Source organism: Desarmillaria tabescens (assembly GCF_030435595.1).
Source record: "Desarmillaria tabescens strain CCBAS 213 chromosome Unknown EV420scaffold_6, whole genome shotgun sequence".
Taxonomy (NCBI): Eukaryota; Fungi; Basidiomycota; class Agaricomycetes; order Agaricales; family Physalacriaceae; genus Desarmillaria; species Desarmillaria tabescens.
In genome coordinates, this window is record NW_026848305.1 from 260,984 (window position 1) to 286,026 (window position 25,043).

The 25,043-nt window shown below is 49.7% G+C and overlaps 5 protein-coding genes across 5 annotated transcripts; 1 reads left to right on the forward strand and 4 right to left on the reverse strand.

The window, feature by feature from the left end:
- Window positions 1-10,232: 10,232 nt before the first annotated feature.
- EV420DRAFT_1637845 (uncharacterized protein) lies at window positions 10,233-12,249 on the reverse strand (the record flags this gene model as incomplete). Its single annotated transcript, XM_060476765.1, has 7 exons — window positions 10,233-10,678; window positions 10,731-11,072; window positions 11,109-11,151; window positions 11,203-11,897; window positions 11,953-12,037; window positions 12,095-12,148; window positions 12,199-12,249. 7 exons carry the CDS (start codon window positions 12,247-12,249, stop codon window positions 10,233-10,235), a joined length of 1,716 nt encoding a protein of 571 aa, XP_060335394.1.
- Window positions 12,250-13,508: 1,259 nt separating this feature from the next.
- EV420DRAFT_1035126 (septin family protein) lies at window positions 13,509-16,298 on the reverse strand. The gene is made up of 6 exons (XM_060465428.1): window positions 15,685-16,298; window positions 15,314-15,625; window positions 15,212-15,258; window positions 13,994-14,987; window positions 13,816-13,930; window positions 13,509-13,763 (listed from the first exon to the last, which is right to left on the reverse strand). The coding sequence occupies exons 1-6, from the start codon at window positions 16,042-16,044 to the stop codon at window positions 13,624-13,626; spliced, it is 1,968 nt and encodes a 655-aa protein (XP_060335395.1). The 5' UTR covers window positions 16,045-16,298; the 3' UTR covers window positions 13,509-13,623.
- Window positions 16,299-16,316: 18 nt separating this feature from the next.
- EV420DRAFT_1515650 (GTP binding protein) lies at window positions 16,317-19,562 on the reverse strand. The gene is made up of 9 exons (XM_060471902.1): window positions 19,276-19,562; window positions 19,169-19,216; window positions 18,813-19,111; window positions 18,712-18,749; window positions 17,969-18,650; window positions 17,617-17,920; window positions 17,515-17,565; window positions 16,926-17,462; window positions 16,317-16,862 (listed from the first exon to the last, which is right to left on the reverse strand). The coding sequence occupies exons 1-9, from the start codon at window positions 19,397-19,399 to the stop codon at window positions 16,528-16,530; spliced, it is 2,418 nt and encodes an 805-aa protein (XP_060335396.1). The 5' UTR covers window positions 19,400-19,562; the 3' UTR covers window positions 16,317-16,527.
- Window positions 19,563-19,589: 27 nt separating this feature from the next.
- EV420DRAFT_1744704 (uncharacterized protein) lies at window positions 19,590-21,814 on the reverse strand (the record flags this gene model as incomplete). The annotated part of the gene is made up of 3 exons (XM_060480105.1): window positions 19,590-20,466; window positions 20,522-20,836; window positions 20,893-21,814. The coding sequence occupies 3 exons, from the start codon at window positions 21,812-21,814 to the stop codon at window positions 20,048-20,050; spliced, it is 1,656 nt and encodes a 551-aa protein (XP_060335397.1). The 3' UTR covers window positions 19,590-20,047.
- Window positions 21,815-22,792: 978 nt separating this feature from the next.
- EV420DRAFT_1637847 (dihydroxy-acid/6-phosphogluconate dehydratase) lies at window positions 22,793-25,023 on the forward strand (the record flags this gene model as incomplete). Its single annotated transcript, XM_060476766.1, has 8 exons — window positions 22,793-22,846; window positions 22,899-23,349; window positions 23,397-23,599; window positions 23,650-23,853; window positions 23,900-24,089; window positions 24,145-24,567; window positions 24,618-24,711; window positions 24,771-25,023. The coding sequence occupies 8 exons, from the start codon at window positions 22,793-22,795 to the stop codon at window positions 25,021-25,023; spliced, it is 1,872 nt and encodes a 623-aa protein (XP_060335398.1).
- Window positions 25,024-25,043: the final 20 nt, after the last annotated feature.

Here is a 25,043-nt window from a genome sequence, read left to right on the forward strand (position 1 = left end):
CTAAAGTCCAGGGGGAGAGAGGGTCAGAGGCCGAACACAACGAGCGGCTTTTCATGGTGTAGCGGAGGTCCAATCGATCCTGTTTTAAAGCAGAAGGGAGCCCCTCGACTCGCTTGTGTGGAAGGGAGGAGATATATTCTCATTCGGGACGAATGAGTCTTAAGGAGGGGGTAATGTTACGGTTATTCTTTTCTTTTTCTTTTCTTTTCTTTTCTTACGTATTCACGCTTACTCTATGCTGCGATTTCGATCGGACGCTGCTGCGGCACTATTTTTAGCCTACGCAACGTGTATTTAAGTAGAGCCTCAGCTGGTCTAAACCCCAGCTTCGGCTAAGGTTTATTCTACCTAATATCGAACTCCGTTCTTCGTGACTATCTGTCCCATCGACTTGCGTCGCCTTTGACTTACTACGTGTCGCCTACCGAAGTGCGAGTAGCGACCTTAGTACGATCTAAGTCGATTAGAGTTAGTGGCTAACATGGGGCCCAGGTGATCTACCGTGAAACAGTTTTTCACACAAACACCCTGTGGAATCAAGTACACCCGGACGACTACACAGACCCAGGAGAACGGTACCAGGTACCAGCCCCATCGGAAACATCAAGCGGAAGTACGGTGGATTTGAGCCATCTATCCATTCTCCGAAGAACAGGGTACGTCGACCCTAGTCGGCTGTTTGCGGCTGCAGGAACCCCAGGAAGCGCAGGCGCTGCAGCAGCGGTACCAGCCCAACCTGCCGCACCAGTCCCTGCACCACAAGGCCCCCTATCTCCTCATCACAACCCCGTATTACGATCCCTACCGAGACCCGTGGCAATTCCCATCCCCGCAGACCCCGTCCAGCCTCCAAACACGCCACCACCATTCATCGTTGGGGTGGCAAACACGAACCCCTGGGGACAAGTGAAACCGCAACTAGCGGATCCTCCCGAAAAGTTCAAAGGAGAATCGAGCGACGTAGACCGATTCCTTAACCAGTGCGAAGACTACTTCAATGTATTCCCACAGCAATTCACAATGAACGCGCACGGACAAAACCCTAACAGGGTGGTGTTCTGCACGTTTCGACTAGCGGACAAGGCACTACACTGGTGGAACCACGCCTGAGACGAGTACTATGACGAAACGTGCAGATATCTGAGATATCCAGCGTGGCACGTATTCAGGCAAATCGTGGAGGACCAGTTCCGAACAGACGCCGAAGTAGAACTCAAACTACAGGAGTTCAAACGCCTCCGTCAAAACACATACAAATCAGCCAAAGAGTTTTTCCGGGACTTCGAACGATTAGCAAAGGAGTCCGGGAAACGTCATAATGAGGAGTATATGATCGAAATACTCAAACCAGCCATCAGAAAGAACGTCAAAACAGCCATACATGCCACCGGAACCACGCTACCACGCACGTATGCAGAATGGAAGTTCCGGGTGGAACAAATGGACTATAACTACCGCGTAGGACTAGCGGAAGACACAGGCAGAAGCCAAGGAATGCAGGGTCAGCAGAACAAGGGAACGGGAAAAGCCAGAAGCCCCGGGAATTCCCAGGGTGACAAGAAGACAGGAACAGGAACCACATACGGAGGGGCAGGGCAACCGATGGAAATAGATCGACTGCGCAAGGAAGGACGATGCTTCCGCTGCGGTCACAAGGGACATCGGAAGCAAGACAACAAGTGCCCCAAAGACGAGAGCACCTGGCTCGTCAAACACCAACCCAAATTCTCGCATGCCCAAATCCGCGCAATGTACCAGCAAGTATTGAAGGATGAAGAAGGGGAGGCCTCCACGTCAAAAGTCAAGGAGGTAAAAGACGAGCCGGCAGCGTAAGCGACAAACGCACGTCGGCAAAGGACATGATTTCATTTAGTGGTGCGTCACAGAATCCCGCAGGTCGGACTAATGTACCGCATGTAGTATCTCGAGGCAATGGAAAATCTTTCACGCTATCACAAAATGAAATTACCAAGTCGCATAAAAGGAAGGACGGTGTACAGGGGATTTCCACCGTGCTCGAAGAAGAACCCCATTCAAGATCCTTGGCCACCGGTGCGAAAGCACAAGCGGCGCAGGCTGCGCAAGGCGGCGGGAAACTCGGGATCAACCTCACTCCGTCGGGGGCAGATGACGGCACGGGGAACAAAGGAAGAGCGGCCAAGCCCAAGGCGAGCAGTGAAGAACCCCACTCGGGGGCGGAATGTACGCGCCAGCCACGAGTGACTGACTGCCCCCATCGTGGAATGGAGCCACAAGAGGGAACGCGAATCCCCAGCAAGAAAACCGCTGCCCCACAAAGAACAGTCCAGACGACCGGGGACCCCATCCATTCACAGCCCTTCACGGTACATCTACCCCCTTCGTCACTAACACATAATGGCACCGGGGGCTCGTGTTCCCTGGTGGGCGGGTCGGTGGGACCATTATGTGCACCTCCTATTTGTAATAAAAAGACCGTTTCTCTTGAAGAAGTGCCAGATGAGGAAGACGACTACAGCTATCAACAAAGCCTCAAGTCACGAGGGGAAGACCCGGTGCTTCATACCGCGGAGTACCCGGAAGATTACGAGATAACGGAGCTGGAAGAAGAATACTATAACGACAAATGGGACCGAGGATGGCTTAACCCACATAGTGCCGAATGGGTAAGACGAAAAATGAGGCAGGAGAAGACCATGGAAGGAAAACTGGCTACCCTCAAAATGTGGGTACACCCCAGACGCCTGATAGAAGTAGACGAAGACCTCGTTTTGGATCTCATCGGATCCTCAAAAGAAACCTACCGACAATGAGAGCAATGCCTGCAAAACATGCAGGACCTACGGGCTCCTCCCCAGTACATTCGCGGAGGAAAAGGAAGGAGTGTCAACATTCGGGTACAGCTTGAAACCCTGGACACCAGCCAAGTCCACGCCGTCGACGCTCTGGTCGATAGCAGATGCACGGGAAGTTGCATAAACCGAACGTTCGTACAAGAACATCAAATGAACATGGTGAAACTACCCAAAGCACAGGCAGTGTACAATGCCGATGGTAGCAGAAACAAAGGAGGAGACATCACGGAGATAGTGGAACTGCACATGACCATCGGGGACCATCACGAAAAGATCGATTTGGCCATCGTGGACTTAGGAAACGTATCACTATTCCTAGGACATGACTGGCTCAAACGCCACAATCCCATAATCGATTGGAAAATGGGAACAGTAACCTTAGCCCGATGCACCTGTCGCAAAATACCTTTCCTTCTGCCAGATGAAGATCCGGAGCAGCAATGGGGAACCGAAGTGGAAGAAGGAGACACGATTCTCGTCATAGATTTTCAAGAAGCCCTTCAAGTGCGGGCAATGGGGAGTAAATCTAACGAGTTAGCCACCAAAGCCAACCAAGCCAAAGAAGCAAAGACGTTCGAAGAAATAGTACCGGAACAATATCGGGAATACAGAGACGTTTTCGCAAAGAAAAACTTTGACGAGTTACCACCCCGGAAGCCATGGGACCATGCCATCGAGCTCACCCCCAATGCACAGGCTAGCCTAGACTGCAAAGTCTATCCTCTCAATCCGGCCGAACAAGAAGAGTTGGATAAGTTCCTGGATGAAAACCTAGAATCAGGGAGAATTAGACCCTCCAAATCCCCCATGGCGTCGCCATTCTTTTTCGTCAAGAAAAAGGACAGAAAGCTTAGACCCGTACAAGATTATCGGAAGCTGAACGAGATGACCATCAAGAATCGGTACCCTCTCCCTCTCATTGGAGAATTGATGGATCAGCTCAAAGACGCCAAATACTTCACGAAACTAGACGTACGATGGGGGTACAACAATGTGCGAATCAAAGGAGGAGATGAATGGAAGGCAGCATTCAGAACCAACAGAGGACTATTCAAACCAATGGTGATGTTCTTCGGACTCACCAATTCGCTGGCCACGTTCCAGTGGATGATGAACGACTTGTTCAAGGAACAGATTGCACAAGGAGATGTCACCGTATATTTGGATGACATTCTAATCTGCACCAAGGACAAGGGCAAACACCAGGAGGTGGTGCGAGAGGTCTTAGCAATTCTACGCGCAAACAATCTATTCCTGAAAGTGGAAAAATGCGAGTTCGAGGTATTAGAAACCGAATACCTCGGAGTAATCATTAGCCAAGGGTCGATACGCATGGATCCCGTGAAAGTCAAGGGTATTACGGAGTGGCCACAACCCACCAAAAAGCGAGAACTCCAGTTGTTCTTAGGCTTTACAAACTTCTACCGAAGGTTCATCCGGGACTACAGCAAACATGTACGACCATTAACGCAACTCACAGGAAAAACGGAATGGAAGTGGGGAACAGCTCAAGAAGACGCATTCCAAGAGATCAAAAGGAAATTAGCAGAGGAAGTGGGGAACAGCTCAAGAAGACGCATTCCAAGAGATCAAAATGAAATTAGCAGAGGAAGTGGTACTAGCCATACCCACATGCACGGGAAGGTACCGTGTAGAAGCAGACACAAGTGAAGGAGCCATAGGAGTGGTCCTATCACAAGAACAAGAAGGAAGGTGGAGACCAGTGGCATTTCTATCCAAGGCCTTAACGGTCATGGAGCGGAACTACGAAATATATGACAAAGAGCTCCTAGCAATCATGCTGGCCCTCGAGGATTGGAGACACTACCTAATGGGCGCCTATCAGGAGTTTGAGATCTGGACAGATCACCAAAACCTGCAGTATTTCCGCAAACCCCAAAAACTCAATCGAAGACAAGCACGATGGGTAACAGAGTTAGCGGAATACCATTTCACACTACACCACAAACCGGGGACGGCCAACAAGAAGGCCGACCTGTTGTCAAGAAGGGCAGACCATGATCAAGGGGGAGAAGACAACAAGGAGGTGATAATGCTCAAACCGGAAATGTTCCGAGCATTGATCATGCCGGGAGAAGAAGAAATTCACAAACGTATTCGAACCGTGCTGAGGGATACCACCCGGTGGGACAAAGGGGTTGAAGCCTCCCTTCACCATCCCAGAGGAATAACTCAAGAGGAGGGGCTAATGCATTACGATGGACGGCTATATGTGCCCCGAGATGCAAAGCTACAAGGAGAGCTAATCGCCATCCATCATGATCACATCACAGCCGGACACCCCGGCATCGAGAAAACCAAAGAACTCGTGCAGCGAGAGTACTGGTGGCCCAAGCTCAAAAACGACGTAGAACGCTATGTAAAAGGCTGCGAAGCCTGTCAACGTACCAAGACAAGCACTCAGCGTCGAAGGGCACCCCTGCATCCTCACGCGGTACCCTCCCGACCATGGGAACATATCACGGTAGACATGATCGGCGAGCTACCAGACTCCAATGGATACAACGCCATTCTCATGATTGTAGACCGTTTTTCCAAAGAAGTAATCCCAGTACCCTGCTCCACGGAATTAACCTCTAAAGGATGGGCCAAGATCCTTAGGGACCACGTATGGGCAAAGCATGGAATGCCGCAAAAAGTGATCTCAGACAGAGGACCGCAGTTTGTGTCAAAGTTCATGAAGGAATTATACGAGATGTTACACATCCAAGGGAACCCGTCCATGGCGTATCATCCCCAAACCGATGGACAAACCGAACGGGCGAACCAGGAGATTGAAAAATACCTCCGCATCTTCATCAATCACCGACAGAACGACTGGAGCAAGTGGTTACCACTCGCCGCCTTCCAGCATAATAACCGGAAGCATTCGGCAACTGGATATTCCCCATTCGAGGTCAATCATGGACAGAAACCTCATCTCGCCCCGCTTACGATCAAGGAAGGAACCAACCCGGCCGCCAGGGAATTCGTGGCAGACATACAGAAGGTACATGAACAAACGGCGAAGGCACTAGAGAAAGCAGCGGAAACCATGAAACGGCAATACGACAAGCACCAACGAGCGGCAATAGAGTACCAACCAGGAGACCAAGTATGGTTGGACTCTACAAATCTATCCCTTCCTCGACCAATGAAGAAGTTAGGGGACAAACGCGTTGGACCCTTTGAAGTGCTTTCCAAACATGGCGCGTCTGCATATAAATTACGACTCCCTCCCGCGTGGAAAATCCATGACCGTTTCAATGAGAACCTCCTTACTCCATACCATCCGCCAGAGTTCCCAATCCAAATACAGCCTCTACCTCCACCACCGGACCTCATAGATGGGCAGGAACAATATGAAGTGGAAGAAATTGTAGACAGAAGAGAAAGAGCGAGAGGAAGGGGAAGAAGGTGCGGCACTGGAATCGAATACCTTGTCAAGTGGAAAGGGTACCCAAGGGAAGAAAACTCTTGGGTAGATGAGCAAGACCTGGACAATGCCAGGGATGCCATTGAAGACTTCGAACAAGTCTCATTCATCACCTGACCTCCAGCAGAATGGTGGGAGAACGAAGACGAATCCGATTCTTGGTCCGAACACGAATCAGTAACCGAGTCAGAAGTTGACCACCCATTGGTACAGGCAATCCAAGAGTACCTGATAAAACCAAACGCACCCTCTCTCGTAGGAGCCTACCTTCTGAAACCAAGTTACACCACAGTCGGGACGACTGCCTTAACAGGGGGGTAATATTATGATTTCGCACTCTATCTTATCTTATCGGCTTCCTCGTAATCTCGTTATGCTAACTCTCCGGACTTGATCGCATTCACCATGCGGGTTCAGTACATTTACCGTACCATTGCAGACACTTGTAGTATATTTAGCATGACCCAAACTGTATTTAAGTAACTCGACTGCAGGTCTTAAACCTCAGTCTCGAACTAAAGTTTATTCACCCGATAACTTAGTCTGAACTCACTCTCGCTCAACTAAGTGATAGCTCCCTGCACCCAAACCTGCGAGCAACACAAGGCGCCTGACCGAAGTGCGAGTCACACCTAGTTATTTGATCTTGTTTGTGTAATCGGTCGCTAACAGAAGTGGTGTTAGCCATACCCACTCGAACGGGGAAATATCGCGTGGAGGCGGACGTGAGCGAGGGAGCCATAGGGGCGGTCCTATCACAAGAGCAGGAGGGAAAATGGAGACCAGTAGCGTTCCTGTCCAAAGCCCTGACAACCACGGAACGAAACTATGAAATATACGACAAAGAGCTCCTGGCCATCATGCTCGCCCTGGAAGACTGGAGACACTATCTCATGGGAGCTCACCAAGACTTTGAGATATGGACAGATCATCAAAATCTCCAATACTTCCGGAAACCCCAGAAGCTAAACCGTCGACAAGCTCGATGGGTAACAGAACTCGCCGAGTACCATTTCACCCTACACCACAAGCCAGGGACGGCAAACAAGAAAGCGGATCTATTATCTAGGAGGGCAGACCATGATCAAGGAAGCAGTGACAACGAGGAAATGGTGGTCCTAAAACCCAAGATGTTCAGAGCGCTCCTAATGCCCGCAGAGGAGGAAATACACAAAAACATACGAACGGCATTACGAGATGTAACCCGGTGGGACAAGGGGATAGAGGCGTCCCTACATCATCCCAGAGGAATCACGCAAAAAGAAGGACTGATGTACTATGATGAACGGCTATATATTCCTCGGGATGCCAAGCTAAGAGGAGACATTATTGCCATCCATCACGACCACATAACCGCCGGACACCCCAGCATTGAAAAAACCAAAGAACTCGTCCAACGAAATTACTGGTGGCCGAAGCTGAAACAGGATGTAGAAAGATACGTGAAAGGATGCAAAGCTTGTCAACGGACCAAGACAAGCACACAAAAGAAACGGGCACCCTTACATCTGCACTCCGTACCCTCGCGACCATGGGAACACATAACGGTAGACATGATAGGTGAATTACCTGACTCCAATGGATACAACGCCATACTCATGATCGTAGACCGATTCTCAAAAGAGGTCATTCCCGTACCTTGCTCCACGGAGTTAACCTCAGCAGGGTGGGCCAAAATTCTTAGAGACCACGTATGGGCCAAACACGGAATGCCTCAAAAGGTGATCTCTGATCGAGGACCTCAATTTGTGTCCAAGTTCATGAAGGAGCTGTATGAGATGTTGCACATACAAGGAAACCCGTCCACGGCATACCACCCGCAAACTGACAGACAAACGGAGAGGGCGAACCAAGAGATTGAAAAATACCTCAGAATATTCATCAATCATCGACAGAATGATTGGAGCGAATGGCTACCATTAGCGGCTTTCCAGCACAATAATCGAAAGCACTCCGCGACTGGATATTCGCCATTCGAAATCAATCATGGACAAAAACCCCATCTTGCTCCGCTCACCATAAAAGAAGGAACGAACCCCGCAGCAAAGGACTTCATAGCAGACATACAAAAAGTCCACGAGCAAACCACAAAAGCCCTGGAAAAGGCAGCAGAGACAATGAAGCGGCAATACGACAAGCACCAACGAACGGCAGTGGAATACCAACCAGGAGACAAAGTATGGCTGGATTCCACAAACCTGCATCTTCCTAGACCAATGAAGAAGTTAGGAGACAAACGCATCGGGCCATTCGAGGTACTATCCAAACATGGCGCTTCAGCGTACAAGCTACGTCTACCAGCTACCTGGAAGATCCATGACCGCTTCAATGAAAACCTGCTCACCCCATACCATCCGCCGGAGTTCCCAATTCAAATACAGCCCGTAGCCCCACCACCAGACCTAGTAGACGGACAAGAGCAATATGAAGTAGAAGAAATCGTAGACCGAAGAGAAAGAGCAACGGGGAGAGGACGAAGACGTCGCACCGGAATCGAATACCTGGTCAAGTGGAAGGGATATCCAAGAGAGGAAAACTCTTGGGTAGATGAACAAGACCTGGACAACGCCAGAGACGCAATCGAGGACTTTGAACAGGTCTCATTCATCACTCGACCTTCCGCGGAATGGTGGGAAAATGAAGACGAATCAGATTCCTGGTCCGAACATGAATCTGTAACCGAGTCAGAAGTCGACCACCCATTGGTACAGGCAATTCAAGAATACCTGGTAAAACCAAACGCACCCTCTCTCGTAGGAGCCTACCTTCCGAAACCAAGTCATATCGCAGTTGGGACGACTGCCTTAACAGGGGGGTAATATTACGATTTCACGCTTTATCTTATCTTATCGGCTCTCTCTCGTAATCCTGCTATACTAATTCTCCGGACTTGATCGCATTCTCCATGAGGGTTCAGTACGTGTAACACACTGTTGCAGACACTTGTAGTATATTTAGCACGACCCAAACTGTATTTAAGTAGCTCGACTGCAGGTCTTAAACCTCAGTCTTGAACTAAAGTTTATTCACCCGATAACTTAGTCTGAACTCACTCTCGCTCCACTAAGCGATAGCTCCCTGCACGCAAACCTGCAAGCAACATAAAGCACCTGACCAAAGTGCGAGTCACGCTTAGTTGTTTGATCTTGTTTGCATAATCGGTCGCTAACATTGGTACTGTTTGAGTACAGCTTACCTCGGCTGAAGGGAGAGGTGGTGGTAGAAGCAGTACTCATCTGCCGTGAAGAGTTTCATATCGAGGACCCAGAGGGGAAGCTCTTAGCCTGTCACTCTCAACTGTGAGTGGATGCTATAATTTTTCTTCTACCCGTTACTGAATGCTATGTTGGCAAAGACCTCTGGTGCTGGCATGGGCGATGTCAATTCACAAAAGCCAGGGACAGACACTCGATTTTGTCAAGATTGATCTCGCAGGTGTGTTTGAGCATGGACAATCTTATATAGCTCTTTCTTGTGCGTCTTCGGTTGAGGGTCTCCAGGTTTTGAATTTTCGGGTAGAAAAGGTGCCAATTTTCTATTCTGACTATTGTATAATGCTCAATGACAGGCAGGTAACCGCACATTCAAAGGTTCTGGTGTGGAGCACAAATCTTGAGAAAGTTGGCGTTGCTGACGAAAAGGAATCGAAGTCATCAGCGGCTGTAGCTGTAATGTAATTAGAGCTACATAGTTGCGTCCTTCAAGTTGGCATCCTTTGGTGCGCCCATAGTTGAGTAGCGTGACATGACACATCGTGATACAAAACCTTGTGTCTGAAATGTCTGTCATTTAACTGGTCAGGGCATGAGCAGAACAAATTGGGTATGATATTTACTGTTTCATAATGAAGCTAGTCTGCTCGAAGTGATACATAATATAGTATATCCGGGCAGAGTTATCGAAGGAGAATGAGAAACAAAAATTTTTAAAAAAAGTATGATTGAATTGAATCAAGCATCTTTTCAGTTCAAAGATGATACTATGCATGTAAAGCTGGCAGCAGAAAGATTAGGGTCGGCCTTAAGTACTGCTACAACATGGTCCCCATGGGCTTGATCTTGAGGCCTAACTCCAGCCAGTCGTGTTCCATTGAGACAAATCGTGACATTGCCACAATACCCATGAAAGAAACCTTGAGGATTGTATGTCGTACCCTGGAGGGTGGTACGCACATTCACAGGTAAAAGGCGGGTTTGCAACAAGCGCATCTCCCAGGATGGTATGTTGATGATGAGCTGGAAGGTAGAAGTAGGGTAGAACTTATAGGGACTCCACCAGGATTGCGTCGTGCGAAGGGCGTAAGAGATGTTTCCCATGGAACCCACAATTGCAAGAGAGTTGAGAACTTGCAAGTCCCTGAGGGACATGTAACCGCTAATGGGGTACCAACCCTCAGGGCAAGTATATGCTATGGGAGATCCCGTTAGAATGATTTTCAAAGCAAGGTGTGATAAACTTACGTAGTTGTAGTTGGAGAAAACGGAGGGTGGTGCCAACTTCACGAAAGATGAGAGGGCCCAAATGAAGGAGGTCATTGGTTAAACCAATGTCAAGTCGGGTGAGGCGAGGTGCACAAAGAAGACAAGGATAAGTTTCTGTGAGCTCGAGATATGGGACAAAGGTGTCCTCAGCATCTGGGAGGGAAAAAAGCTGAGAAATCATATGTTTGAAACTATCGAGGGAAACAGCTTCTTGAAAGGTTTGCACGGGAGTCGGCACGCCCAGTTGTGGCAGAAGGACATGGAAACCAGGAGAACGAGTCGTGATCGAGCGAAGAGTGGTAGGTGGAGGACAAGAGATCTCTGGAGTGAGGTAAGTAGAGATTCCCCATCATGCACGCCATTCCTCCCTATGTGACAAAGACATTCTTGGAAAGGTGGGCTGAATAAAGAAAGATTAGATAAGGGAGTGTTTGAAGGAATTATTACTTACGATATTGCCATTAATCAATCCTGATATTTCCAGAGATCTAAGGTGGGTGCCAGGGGATAACATAGCCTCGACGCTATGTGATTCATTGCCTGTGGTTAGGAAGGTTACATTGTGCACCTTCAAATGCTGGATGTGAGGTGGACACAGAAACGGGAACAGGATGATCGGGTTGTTGGCAATCTGGCAGTTGTGGCCTTGAATTGTGAGGGACTTGAGGTGGGGAAAAAGGGAGAAGAAGAAAGCGACATTGGCCATGGACCAGTTGGTGAGATTCAGAGAGACTGCCCAGTTACCGACATTCCAGATACGGGAGAAGGTTGCTATGCCTATTTCCTCGCCATGGCAGATACGTTCAATTGTGGCTGGCATATACATGGTGCGCCAGTGGGAGGGAAGACTCAGTTTGAGGTGTGTATGGCTATATTGACTGGCTACAGCATGCAATGCTTTGTCCAAGAGGCGAAGAGATATCAGGGTGGATTGATTGGAGAAATCGGTTATGTGATTTATTAATTCTAGCGGGAGTGACTGATAGCCTGACGGTGAAGCCAAAGAGGTTGACGGAAGATCAGGAAGCGGAGTATGAATCTGTGGACTGATGGTGGGCAACCGGAGGAGCTGTGCATAGAGAGTACTGTTATAGAGGGAGGCAATTTCGGTGACAGCCTCCTGAAACTGGTAGTAAATATGGTTTCCTGGGAAAATGAAATGAAATGAATGATGAGGGTCTGAATATTGTGGAAATCGTACCTTCCAGACGACTCTGCATCCTCTCAGCAGGAGTATCATCGGCATCATACATGTCGACTAAAGTACGGACCAAGGAAAGGTCGAACTAAATGAGAATCAGGATCAGTAGTTGAAGCTTAGGCGATAAGCTGGCTCCACAAACCGGTCCTTCTTGAATGAGTACAACAAGTTCAAATGTAGGCAACTGTAAAATAGCCTGACTCGCAATTAATTGCAGCGCCATGATGAACACTGGGTGGTACGTACTGAAGGTGGCTGTTGGCCATGAATGGCAAATACGTGCATGGTTGAAGGCATGGTAATTTTGAGAGAAATAGGTGGTCGGCAAAAGCGACACAAATGAAGATATACTGACACGAAGGAACACTGACTGTGGAGATATTTATGCTGGGATGGCTCGGGGACAGCTCACGGGAGGGGCATGAGGCGATGCAGAACACGGCATTTGTTGGCATTGAAAGAATGGATGTTGAAGTTGAACAACCCCAAGAGAAGATATACAAGTACAGAGCATAATGCGGTAATCAACCAAGGGATAACCTAAAAATTTAACCTTAGCAAGCCGGATGATGACATTATGATTGGATTGACAACCGTAGAAAATGTGGTTTGTAATATGAGGTCTTAATCGGAAGGAAATATATGTCATGAGAAAGTTACTCGCGCATGGGGAATCGAACCAAGAGCAATAGGGTAATAAAAATTAGATTACATAGTATCACATTACCAATCCACCGTAATGCCATACTTAGTACTGGAGATAGAGGCATATCAATGCAATTCGCTTGTTTCAAAGACAGGATTTTTTGCCGGTCCTCGTTGGCTGTAAAGACTTTGCTCCCTTTGGCAAGGCGCAAATCAAAGTTAAGTACTCTATCAATGGCAAATTCTGAGATATATTGGAGAAGGTGACAGTTAGCGCACTCATGTTAACCCAAGGGTATACGGATACATATATGCGCGCTGCCGCTAACTAATGATCATGGTAGGGACGCTAGCGAAGAATGTCATCGCAGGATCTTGAGGGACGAAACTTCGGCGTGCTAGTTTAATATCCATTAACATGAACGATTCTTAGAGATGAGTATTCGAAGTTGAGAATCTTGAGATGGAGGTACCATATGGCTTCAAGGGTGGAGTCATGTACACAAGTGTAAGAGAAGATCTGATCGGGAGGGTTATATCAGAGGCGGCAGGACCATAAAGGAATGGAGGCGGGGCAGGCGGCAAGCGTGACAACGGTGTTTGGCAAGAGGTTTTGGAGGAAGGCCGGGGGACTGGGGTGCTCGGGCCGGACAGCGACATGGCGCCGTTCAGGACAGGTCGCAGGGGCCCGGGTACCGCGGAAGCGATATTCGGAAATGAGATCGGGATCGGGATGGTCCCAATCGACTAATCACTCCTGCGTTTCCCTGCATTGCCAAGCATTGCCGAGGATTTGATGAAGGCGTACAGGTGATACAATAGCGTCGGGAATGCCGATTAATAATGTACCTATCAAATAGCAGCCGTCACTTCATCGTGTATAATAAAGGGCTGCAACAGACATCTACACCTCCAGTTTCTCTCTGGTGGTCATTTCAAATCGAGGACTTATTATCCCTGCACCGGTCGCCCTGCTCAACAGGAGAACAGGTATTAATATTCAATGATGATATGATGAGTCCTAAACTATCCATCCAAGCCGCTACACAATGCTGTGCAGCAAAACGAACAGGCATACTGATATACAAAGCAAAAAACAAAAGAAATGGGTATAAATGATAAGAACATGAAGCAATGAATGTAGATCAGAGAAGTCACAATCCCATCTCTATAACCGCGTGAGCACGCGTCCTTTCCATTCAAATGGGATAGACGCACCTTCCAGCAACCGATCCCTCTCGCCATCTGTGATTTGACGCGTCGCCCTGCGAGCGAGGAGTTTTTCTGTTCTGTACTTCTCATACAGGACCTCTTTGGTGTGAGTCTTCAGAACCTACGACCACAAATGTCAAATTAGATCACCCAGACGGAAACACGGAAACGAGCAAACACGAACATTCAAGTGAGTAGACAGCACGGCCGTTCTCAGAGCGGCAAAATCACAGTGATTGGGATCCAGGACGTCGACAGTTCCCCATCTAAACTTCCTCACAAATACACCTTTTAAATCCTCCGGGGGTCCAAGAAAAGTCGGATTGCGCGCGCCAGAGAGGGAAGCAGGAGTGTGTGGGACAGAAGAAACCGTCATATCAATAGACGGAGAATGTCCATCCTCCGAAGAAGGAACGGGAGAAGAAGGCGCTGTGTTCAACAACTGACCCCGGTGCCTGTTCTTCGTCGACTCCGGAGCGATGAGAGCAAACGGCATGAGCGAGGCCAGATCAGCCGTCGATTTGGCAACCACAGCTGCTGAGAAGCGAACATTGGCAACGCTTTCTTTATCGTCAAGGTCGGGCGAAACGGGTCGACGGTGGTCGTCAGCGGCAACAGACAGATCGCGACGACGGGAACGCGAGCGTGATATGGCTCGTGGGGTGCTGGAATGGCGCGAGGAGCGAAGCTTGATGATAGGGCGCGATTGCCGCTCGCCTTCTTCCTCTCCTTCACTTTCATCTGCAACGCGTCCGTTGCTGGTCCCATTCGGTTCAGTCTGACTTTTGGTATGCACCGCCCGCCTCTTCTTGGGGGTCTCTGGCTCGTCTCCGTGAGAGAACACTCCAAATCCCAGACCTGCATCTGCAAGGTCGTTGTGAATGGCTGCTTTCACGGCTGCGAGTTTGTCATCGGTGAGGGAATCTGCGTGGGAGATGACCGGAAGGACATTGACACGAGCTGAAAGACGCCGAATGACGCGAATTTCAGCGGGGGACATGGTAAGAGCAGCCTGTCCCTCGTCGTCGGAGTCGTCACCAGAGGAAGTATCCGGTACGAGATCGGGGGGAGTACGTTGGGAGACGGTTGCCTCTGAGCGTGTTCTAATGGGTAAGGATGACTGTGCACGTCGTGCGGCAACGGTCATGATAGAAGAAGGGTGAATCATATAGATGCATCTGTGATAAAAGGTCAGATAAACTAAAGACTTATCAATTGCACTGCAGAGACCGGTACGCTTTCAGCCATGCAATACGGAGCCTGAACAGGTTTACTTTTCGAATTCGGATGTCGGAATCGATTTCATACCTTTAATTATCGGCCGGAAAAAATGAACGCTGTCAAGGTACCGTACTATTCCCATTGGCAAGCGCACCGGTCCCTACAGGCTTCATTTGCTCACAAGTGAATGTGTTGATCTCCTTTGCTTTTCCGTATTACTTTGGATTCCTAGCACACGTTCAAGTCAGAGAAAAAAAAACCAACCACCAACAAGCCAACGCACCTCACTCATTGTATCCGAATATTGAGCATCCACATACTTCAAAACCCCACTAACCTGTCTCTCCAACTTGAGCTCCCTCCCCTCTACAAAATCCAACCCAGGCGTGTCGATGACCGACAACAACATACGATCGAACCTTGACTCGCATATCTCGACACAAGCAGTATGAATATCCTGAGTAGCCTTCGGAGCCCCTCTCAGGAACTGGTCAACCGCAGCACGCTGGTCGACAGTGGCGGCAGGGGATATATCGGCCGTTTCCAAAAGAAGACGAAGAAGCGAGGTCTTTCCTGTCCCTTGGCCCCCGACGACCTGTCCCGTCCGGATTTAAGATGCCCTTTTTGACGTAAATACCACAACGATCGACGTACCATTAAATTGAAAGTAGGGGGCAGGCGGGCCCGGCGCTGGCTGTATTTCGTCGTCCTGAAAGCGGAGGGCGGGTGCGGTGTCATGTATAGTGACGAGATGGGTCCACCTTCGGCTGGTTTTCCTGGTGAACGGAAAGGTTTATGAAACGGTATTGGCGAATGGACCTCCATTCCGAAAGATGTCTTCGCTGGGCCATTATGGGTTGGGGATACCGGTGGTTGGTCGTCGCGGATGCTGTTTATGTCAACCAAATCTTCCGGCCATGGGATTCCCTGAGGATTAAGCTCGGGAAGAGATGGTGAGCCACGTATCCTAGGAGTTTCGACCGGCTTGGTAGATTTCCGTCGCAACGAGAACATGGTTGAATGTGTCCGAGGGAAAAAAGAGAGCTGGAATATAATATGTATAGGGGAAAGTGAGTTTATGAAAGGAACGAGCGAAAGTCTGCCTTGGAGTGAGAAACACTTGGTCTCACACGGCACGAACTGGTCAAAGCGACTCGAAAGTCGAAAGAGAGAAGGTACGACAAGTGGCAAATCAAATCAGGGTCGTAATTAGTAGCCATTACCAGAACAAGAAGCGAGTTGGCCACGCTATTTTCTCACAAGCACGAAAATAGGAGAAGAATAATAAGTTAACAACGAGATAGAGCGTATCCAAAAAGACCGATTAAATTCCACTGCTTAACTGAAGAAAACAAATACAGATACAGTCCCATGCCCAAAGTCATGACTGCTAACGTCCAGCCCTAAATAACACAACAGAAACAGAGGGAAAGCATGGGTAAAAAAAAATACTTAGTCTACAGACGTTGATCCATGAATAGATCCAACAAAAAGGCGCTAGGGTATCGCATCAACAGCTATGGATGAACCCTCGATACGCATTTTCTTTGAGGGGCGATTTATATCAGGATGTTCCATCATCCTTTTCACGTCGTACTCCCCCCCTCCTTCCACATAGAGGGCATAATCATTCTCTTCTTTCGCACTCAAAGGTGTTGGCACCATCCTGGAGGAAGGTGGTGAAGGAGGCGAAGGACGCGCATTAGACGCTCGTTTTGGTGCCTTCCTCAAAGGATCCCCCCCGTTACGGTCATTGACATAGTTGCACAACAAGTTCCTTCGGACACAGCTGGAACATGCGGGGTGTGCTCCGTCGCACTTCGTCTTCCGGGCTAGAACAAAAAGAAAAACACCCGGTGAGAAGCTGTAGAATATATAAGGTTTCCGCAACGAACCTCTGCAAAAATTGCAAGCCACAACTTTGGGTCCAGAAGTTGATGGTTGACGACCACTTTTTCCGGGAGTTGTAGCTGCACGCTTGCGTTGGGCCGCTTGGTGTTCTGAGGCCGGTCTAATAGGTGGGAGAGGGGGGGCGGACATGGGTACCGGCGTAGCTGGGGACCGTTCTGGTAGAGATAGGGTTGCGATGTGCGGCAGTTCGTTATCCGCCCAGTACGAGCGCGATTCACTCATGGAACCTTTCGATCGAACGGAAGACGTAGACGCATCTGTTGATACCCCTAAGGAAGGTAGCGGTGTCATGCTCCCCGCGTTCGAGGTCCTCCGAGAGATTGATAGTGACGGCACTTCAGAAACAGGAGTATCCAGAGCATCAGGAGATGGTTCGTCTGCACTGTCGCTTCCGCTGTCTCGGTCTCGACTTGTTCGCATACCCCCACGACGTTTGCTTTGAGGCATGTAGTCGCATGAATTTGACCGCTTCACACATTGACTGCATGCTGGTCGCCCGCCATCGCACTTTAGTTTGCGAGCTGTTAAGGAACTTTGTTAACGAAGACAATGGGGAGAAAAGGCGGCCCTCACATCTACAAAAGTTGCACGCCACCGTAATTTTTTTGGTGCGCTGTTTGGCTTCTGAACGCGAGTCGGTTAGAGACGTTGCGAAGTACGAGCCGTTGGACGTACTGGTCAGACCTTTCGTCGATGCACTGACAGAGATGTCAGGTAAAGGACGGGGAAGAGTAGGACGCATGTCTCTTGCAGCAGACGCAGAGGCGTCGCGAGAGACGGAGAGTGAATGATGCCGACTGATGGAATTATGTGGACCTGCGGTATCTATGGCCAGTATGGGCCGCGAGGATATAGCACCTGACGTCCGTGATATACCCTGATTTTGGACGAGGTGTCGGGACAGTGAAGGGCGTGAGGTCTGCAGGTATTCAAGCTTGAACTTATCGAATAGATAGTCCCGCGTATACGTCTGCAAAGTCTGAGATCACATCAGACGGGTGCAGGGACCCGGGCGCGAGCGACTTACCTCCATGTGGTGGAAAATAGCATTGCGCAGATGCAGAAAGTCACAGTGACATGGGTCTAAAACATCCAGAGAACCCCAGCGATAACTGCGAATGTATTTTCCTCGGACGAGTTTTGGAGGGGAATGGTAAGAGGGAGTGTACTGGTGAACGAGCTGCTGCCGTGACATAGGTATCCTGGGAACTCCGTCGCTGTGGGAATATATATCCGGCGAAATCAGAGCGTAAGGAAGTCTCAAAGAGGATGTGACGGGAGAAGATGGAGGGGAGCTGGTGGCAGAGCTGGTACCATTTACGTAGCCATTGGTCAATTCACCATTGCTAGGCGAGATATTACCCGGATGGCTGTGGTAGGCATCGTCGAATATTCCGAAACCAATGCCAGCCGCAGCTAGATCTCTGCGTATAGCCATTTTGACAGCGGCCAGCCGGTCATTGGAGAGGATGTCTGCGCGTGAGACAACAGGTAGGACATTAACTCGTGTTGACAAACGGCGAATGGTATTAATGTCGGCGGAGGGTAAAGTGGGTCGTGTCAAGAGAGGATTGTTGGCAACGGGGAGCTCGAGAATGAGGGGGTCATGGTCAGGCTGTGAAAAGCTGTTTGCACGAGCACGAGGCGGCGCGAGCGGCGCAGGTATCTGTGATGGTACAATTTGATCCGGGTCAAGAAAATATAGACACCTGTCATATTGTAAATGTGGCGTTCAGGACGCGTCGACGGGACAATTATAGTAATACGCACAGATGAACATAGCGGTCGGTGGTGGAGGGGTTGCGATCCTGTAATGATGGAGATATTGTTTGAGGAGGTGCCAGCAAAGGCAAGAAATAATAGGCGCTCACGTCTTCAATAGACTCTGCAAAGCGCGACTCTACGTATCTGAGAGTGTCCGCCACAAGCCTCTCAGCGGGCTGTTCATCCCTAAAATCGAGCGAAGGAGTGTCGACGAGATGCAGGGTGAGCGTCCGGAGCGGGCCGTTGCCGTCGAGGTCAAGGACTACATCAATAGAAGCAGAGCGAATGTGAGAAGTACGGCCGCTGCACCCCTGAACGAACTTTGCGACCGAAGTGAGCTGGTCCTGGGTCGCACTGTGCGAGACATTGAAGGTATCGAGTAAGAGACGCAGGAAAGAGGTCTTGCCTGATCCGAGACGGAATAAGGAGGTATCTGAGCAGGATAAAGAAGAAGAATACTGACCTCCACGAGAGCCAGCGACGAGCAAGGTAAATTCTAAGGAAGGAGCGGCTGGGTCAGCCATGGCTGTAAGCAACCATGTAGATGGTGGAGAGAAGCAAACCGCGTACCGGGCGCATCAAGGCCAGATCCGACGTGAGTGACATGACTTGGAAGGGCAAGGCTGGGCTGGAGGTGACTTCCGGCGGCAGACCCCGCTCGCTCGTCCTGAATCCGGTGTTCAGCTATCATCATCGCGCCGTCCTCAGTGCTCTCAGCGAACCGTCGGCGCTACGTGACGCTGGAACGGAGAGAGACCACAACGGCCCAGGGTCCCTGCTCAGCGCGGTGATTTTGAAAACTCTGATGAAGAACCGACACATGCTAATTCCCACCGAACCAATCGGAGGAAACCAAGGTCCAAATCCAATCTCCCCTTTGCGCTCCCGCTCGCAGCTTGTATTACGCCTGCAGTCCAGGCTTTTCTATACTATTAGTTTCGCCTATCCTAAACAATATACAGCAACACTATAAAACTGTCGCTACAACTAAGGTAGAGCTGTGAAATAACCGATTTCGGGGTAATCATATCGTGAGAGCCGTAGGCATGCGTCCGGAGTGCGCATATAAATGGCTAAGAAAAGAGCGGATAGCAACGGAATACGTAAATAGAATCGGGAGGATCTGTCATTGGTGGACAGGGGGATATGAATGTGGGGAAACTGGGCGAAACTGCAACCAACTGTAATGGCCCTTAGCGGCCTTTGCAAATGATCCAGAACCAACGGGAGCGGGAATCTTCCCCGAATGCGCTTCCCAGGCCGCCTATACCGACCGCGGTACCGCCATTAGGATAATACCTACCTCCTGCCAGACTATAATAGTATCCCACCATTTTTTTGCCTATTTCTTTCCCCTCTTCCCTGGTGGCGACGGTGTCACTATTCCACGTCGTACATTCCGTTGAGATCCTCGTGGTGCCATGGAGTTATCATCTGTTAGGTACAGACTCGGACCCGTTGCCGTCACCTCAGACGGATCCGACTGATTGACTTCTTCGGGAGATGGCGACGCTCTTTGGCGCTCGGACGCCGAGCTTGCCATATCAAAATCCTCTACCGATGATGATGGTCCCTCGGCACGCACACTTTCGCTCGTTCGCGCCCTCGTACTGCTTCTTTTCTTCGTCTTGGGGGTTTTTGGCTTAGGATTCTTGCCCGGTCCACGTCGTTTCGGGGTCGACTGATATACACAAGGCCGGTTGTCTCGAGCCGTGCAATTCATGCATGACGGTCTCGCTCCGTCACAGCGTAGTTTCCGTCCTAACATAACTTGTATTGAATATATAACAACAACCTTCTTCACTTCGACACTTACCGCGGCAGAAATCACAGGCTATAAGTGTCTTTTTGACACTCTTTCGTCTCGAATCGTCTCCTCCGGGGCTTGTGCTTCTCACACGCTTTTTGCCTCGCCGGGATTTGGTTGGGGTGTATTCGCCATCACCGTCGTCATCAGTACCGCTACTAGAGACCTCTTCAGACAGTCCACTAGGCGCAGCAATGGGAGGGAGGATGTAAGCCGGCACTTGTCGTGGAGGAAGCACCTCACTGTATAAGTTCTCAGGTCCGGCGCGTATTCCGTGCGAGGGTGATATTTCTTGATACTGAGGCCTCACACTATACGGACTGTCTAAATATCAGTCAGCTCTACCTGACGCGCAGCGACATAAATGGGTAACCACGTACAATGAGTGACCGGAGGCCCGCCACCCATATATGTATCTCTTGGGATTGGTTCCCTGCGGTACCCCACCGCGGCGCGTTCGTCGTATTGACTCATTCCATGAGACGGGACTGGCGGTTCACTTCGAGGCACAGAATCCCTTCTATAAACCTGTTCGTAGTGTCCCATTCCACGAGACGGACTAGGTTGCGGCTCAGGAGCATACCTTTGTCTCATTCCACCTCTGGCGTCGTAGTGTGCGTGAGACGGTCCAGCTTCCCCCTCCCGCCAAGGAGCGTAGTCAGGTGAATGCTGCAGAGTGTACCCGCCAGAGGGTCCCCTAGAACTGGAGACATAGTACGCCGGGTCACTTCGGATGGGCTGACCATGCGAAACGGAAGAAGAGCCACTGGGACGAGCTGGCGCAGGTGATCCCGCAGGACTTTCTTGCCACACCGCCGTCTCGTATCCCGCGTATGGACGGTGCACGTCGGCGGGGTAAGCTACGGAGGATACAGGAGGAGCGCCGGCCCGGACAGCGAAGGAAGTCGGGGTGCCACGACGAGCAGCGACCGTGTCTTGGCCTTCGTCGGCTCGTCGACTAGGTGGACCATGTGGAATGGAAGAAGAACCACTGAGGCCAGGCGGCGCAGAGGGGTCACCTTGCCAACCCGCCTCGTAGCTCCCAAATGCGTGCACAGTACGTGGTACGTTTGAGGGATACGACCCAGAGGATAAAGGAGTGGTGGCAGAACGGTGAGAAAGGGGCGGTGGTGAGGGCCCAGGATGCTCCGACTCCATGTCTTCGTCGTCCCCAGCTTCAGGGAGCGTCGTCCTAGTAGAGCTGTTCCTGGCTTTCTGTGGGCTTGTATATAGATGGGGAATTAGACTGCTTGGCAGAGAACTTCGCTTGCCAGAATTGTCGCCTCGGTCTTTGCCATCCATAGGAGGGTGGAAGAGAGTGCGCAGCTAATGGCCTGACTATTGAAAGACTAGAGCTGGGAGAGTCGAAAGAGCAGAAACAAACAATCGAAGCGTCTCATATACTGCCGTTTGCAGGAGTCGGATGACGATCACGGTTGCGGAGGAATAAAGGCACCAATTAAATGCAGCCCGACAATCCCATACGTCTCACCCAGCGTATGCTTCCGCCCGCCTGAATGAAAAAGGAAAAAAGGGATGTCGCGGATGTTGAAGGTCAACCTCTCGTTTAAAGTTACTATGAAAAAACCCTCATGAAAAATCATTTGTAATTACTCCCCATTTTCTCGCGTCCTCATTGCAAAATTCTGGACCTCATCTCCCATATTTGTTGGTCATTTCCTTTCCCTCATGAGCCCCTCAAATTCGCGATAAATGCTATGATTGGTTTGTAGCTGAAACACGATCGATTTTTGGGGGATCGTTCAGCCAATCTAAGCTCCCCTGATACTCTTTTGAGTAAAACAGGCCCCAGAGACTGGTATCCAACTTTATTCCACTTCGCACCGTGGATGTTTTTCGATGCGTCTGCCCACCCGTGGAGTCAAAAAGATCGCCACGGGTTCGAAACAAAAAAAACTCGTTCATATATTCAATTTATCGAACTAGATTTATGTCTAGAATACACACAAGCCGAAGAAGGAACGACAGCGGACGACCTATAGACAAAAGATTGAAATTGAATAATCTCTTGTCGAACAGGGGATATTAAACCAAAAAGGAAGTCCGGAGCATGAGTTGATGCCGAGGAAGCTTAAATTACGTACAATTTGGTGCAAAGATTACGTAACGGAGAATGAACCAAAAATCTTGTCCATTTTGGACCGAATTTAGACTCAGACTCAGACTTTTCTCGACGCGATGATGTTCAGACATAGACCCTCTCTGGGACGGTCTACAAGGTCGTTCTGGTCGTCGGCAGCATGTCGCGACAAACCTATTATGAACAAGTACAGTCGGGTCGTTACCCAACCAAAAGACCAAGGTGCAAGCCAGGTATTCTATTCACTCTGTGAGTCAGAATGGAAAATCTCAGAGACTTGTATAGGCCATGCTTTACGCGACGGACGAAATCTCATCTGATGAAGATTTCAATAAGGCGATGGTTGGAGTAGCCAGTGTCTGGTGGGCCATTCGTTTCACTCAATCTTACGCTCTGACTAATTCTCGGCCTCTGATAGGTACGAAGGGAACCCGTAAGACATCTCACCCGCTTGTTGCCCATTGTCTCCACCTCTTTGTCAGATGCAACAAACACCTCTTGGGTCTCGGACAAGAGGTCAAAGCGTCCTTGCAAAAAGCAGATCTCATCGGGTACCAGTTTGGTACCGTCGGCGTCAGCGATGGCATTAGCATGGGCACAAGCGGAATGTCTTATTCCCTCCCATCACGCGACCTCATTGCCGACCAGGTCGAGTCTGCCGCCGGTGGGCATCATCTTGATGGTATGGTGGTAATACCGGGTTGTGATAAAAATATGCCCGGCGTTTTAATGGCTCGTTAGTATATTTTTTGTCGTGATATAATGTGTACTTACTAGCATCAGTTGGGCGTCTTAATCGACCTGGCCTCATGGTGTACGGTGGAACAATACGACCAGGCTCTTGTGAGGGTGCTCCCCAACTGGATCTGGTCTCTGCATTCCAGGCGTATGGCAAATACTTGCAGGATGGAATGACTCCCGCAGCCGAAAAGATGCGTTATAACACCATTCGACACGCGTGCCCTGGTCCCGGAGCTTGTGGTGGTGTACGTTTCATCTTCTATCGTCATGGCATCTCGGGCTTATTCTATTCTAGATGTACACTGCGAACACAATGGCTAGCGCGTCGGAAGCCATGGGCATGACGCTTTCCGGATCATCCTCTTTCCCGGCTGAATCTCGAGAAAAACACGAGGAAATAGCCTCCGTGGGATCAGCCATGTACGACTTGATCTCAAAGAGCATACTTCCGCGGGATATTATGACACGCTCCGCCTTTGAAAATGCGATGGCATGTATTGTAGCTCCTATGTCCTGCGCGCGGTTTCTAAGTTTTTTTCCCATAGGTCTTGACAATGATTCTTGGTGGCTCAACTAACGCCGTCCTACATCTGATTGCCATTGCCCATTCTGTTGGTATCACCCTAACCATTGATGACTTCCAGGCTGTCTCAGATCGCACGCCTTTCCTCGCTGATATAAAACCTAGTGGAAAATATGTCATGGAGGATGTGTACAAAATCGGTGGTATTCCTAGTATGCTTTCTGCTTTTCACCGTTCTAAGTACGAGCTGACTACTTTTCACACCAGAGATTCTTGCATTCCTCCTTAAGCACAAACTTATTGACGGGAACAATATGACCGTCACAGGCCGTACTCTCGGGGAGAATCTCGACCGATGGACACACAAATACGGCGAGCTAGATTCGACGCAGGACGTTATCCGGCCTTTGGACAAACCTATCAAGTCAACAGGGCACCTTAGGTACCGTAATATCTACCTTTATGACCTGCATCATGAAACAGATTTGCAAATTAGGATACTGCGAGGAAATCTCGCTCCCGGAGGTGCCGTTGCCAAGATCACAGGTAAAGAAGGGCTCAGTTTCACCGGTAAAGCACGGACATTCGACAATGAGTCCGACTTTGTCCACGCTGTGGAGAGTGGCTCTATCAAGAAGGGCGAGAAGACGGTGGTCATTCTCAGGTATCTAGGTCCCAAGGGTGGTCCTGGTAAGTAATACCATCCGGTTTGATTTAGAATGTCACCCTTATTTTGCTAGGTATGCCCGAGATGTTAAAGCCGACGAGTCTCATCATGGGTGCTGGCCTAGGGCTCGATGTGGCGTGTCTAACGGACGGACGATTCAGTGGGGGGTAAGCAATTACTGCATATATGGCCTTTCCGAGATTTTAAGATATGGCTGTGTTTCTAGATCCCACGGTTTCTGTATCGGCCATGTTGTTCCAGAAGCCCAGGTGGGCGGGCCTATTGCCTTCGTCCAAGATGGGGATGTCATTTCTGTTGATGCCGTGAAGAATACAATTGAGCTCCACGTCTCAGATGAGGAGCTGGAGGAGAGGAAAAAAGGTTGGGTGCCACCCCCTTTGAAGGTTTCACAGGGAACATTGTACAAGTACGTCAAGACAGTGACGGATGCCAGTCGGGGCTGTATCACGGACTCGTAAGTGGTTTACGAGTATCGACC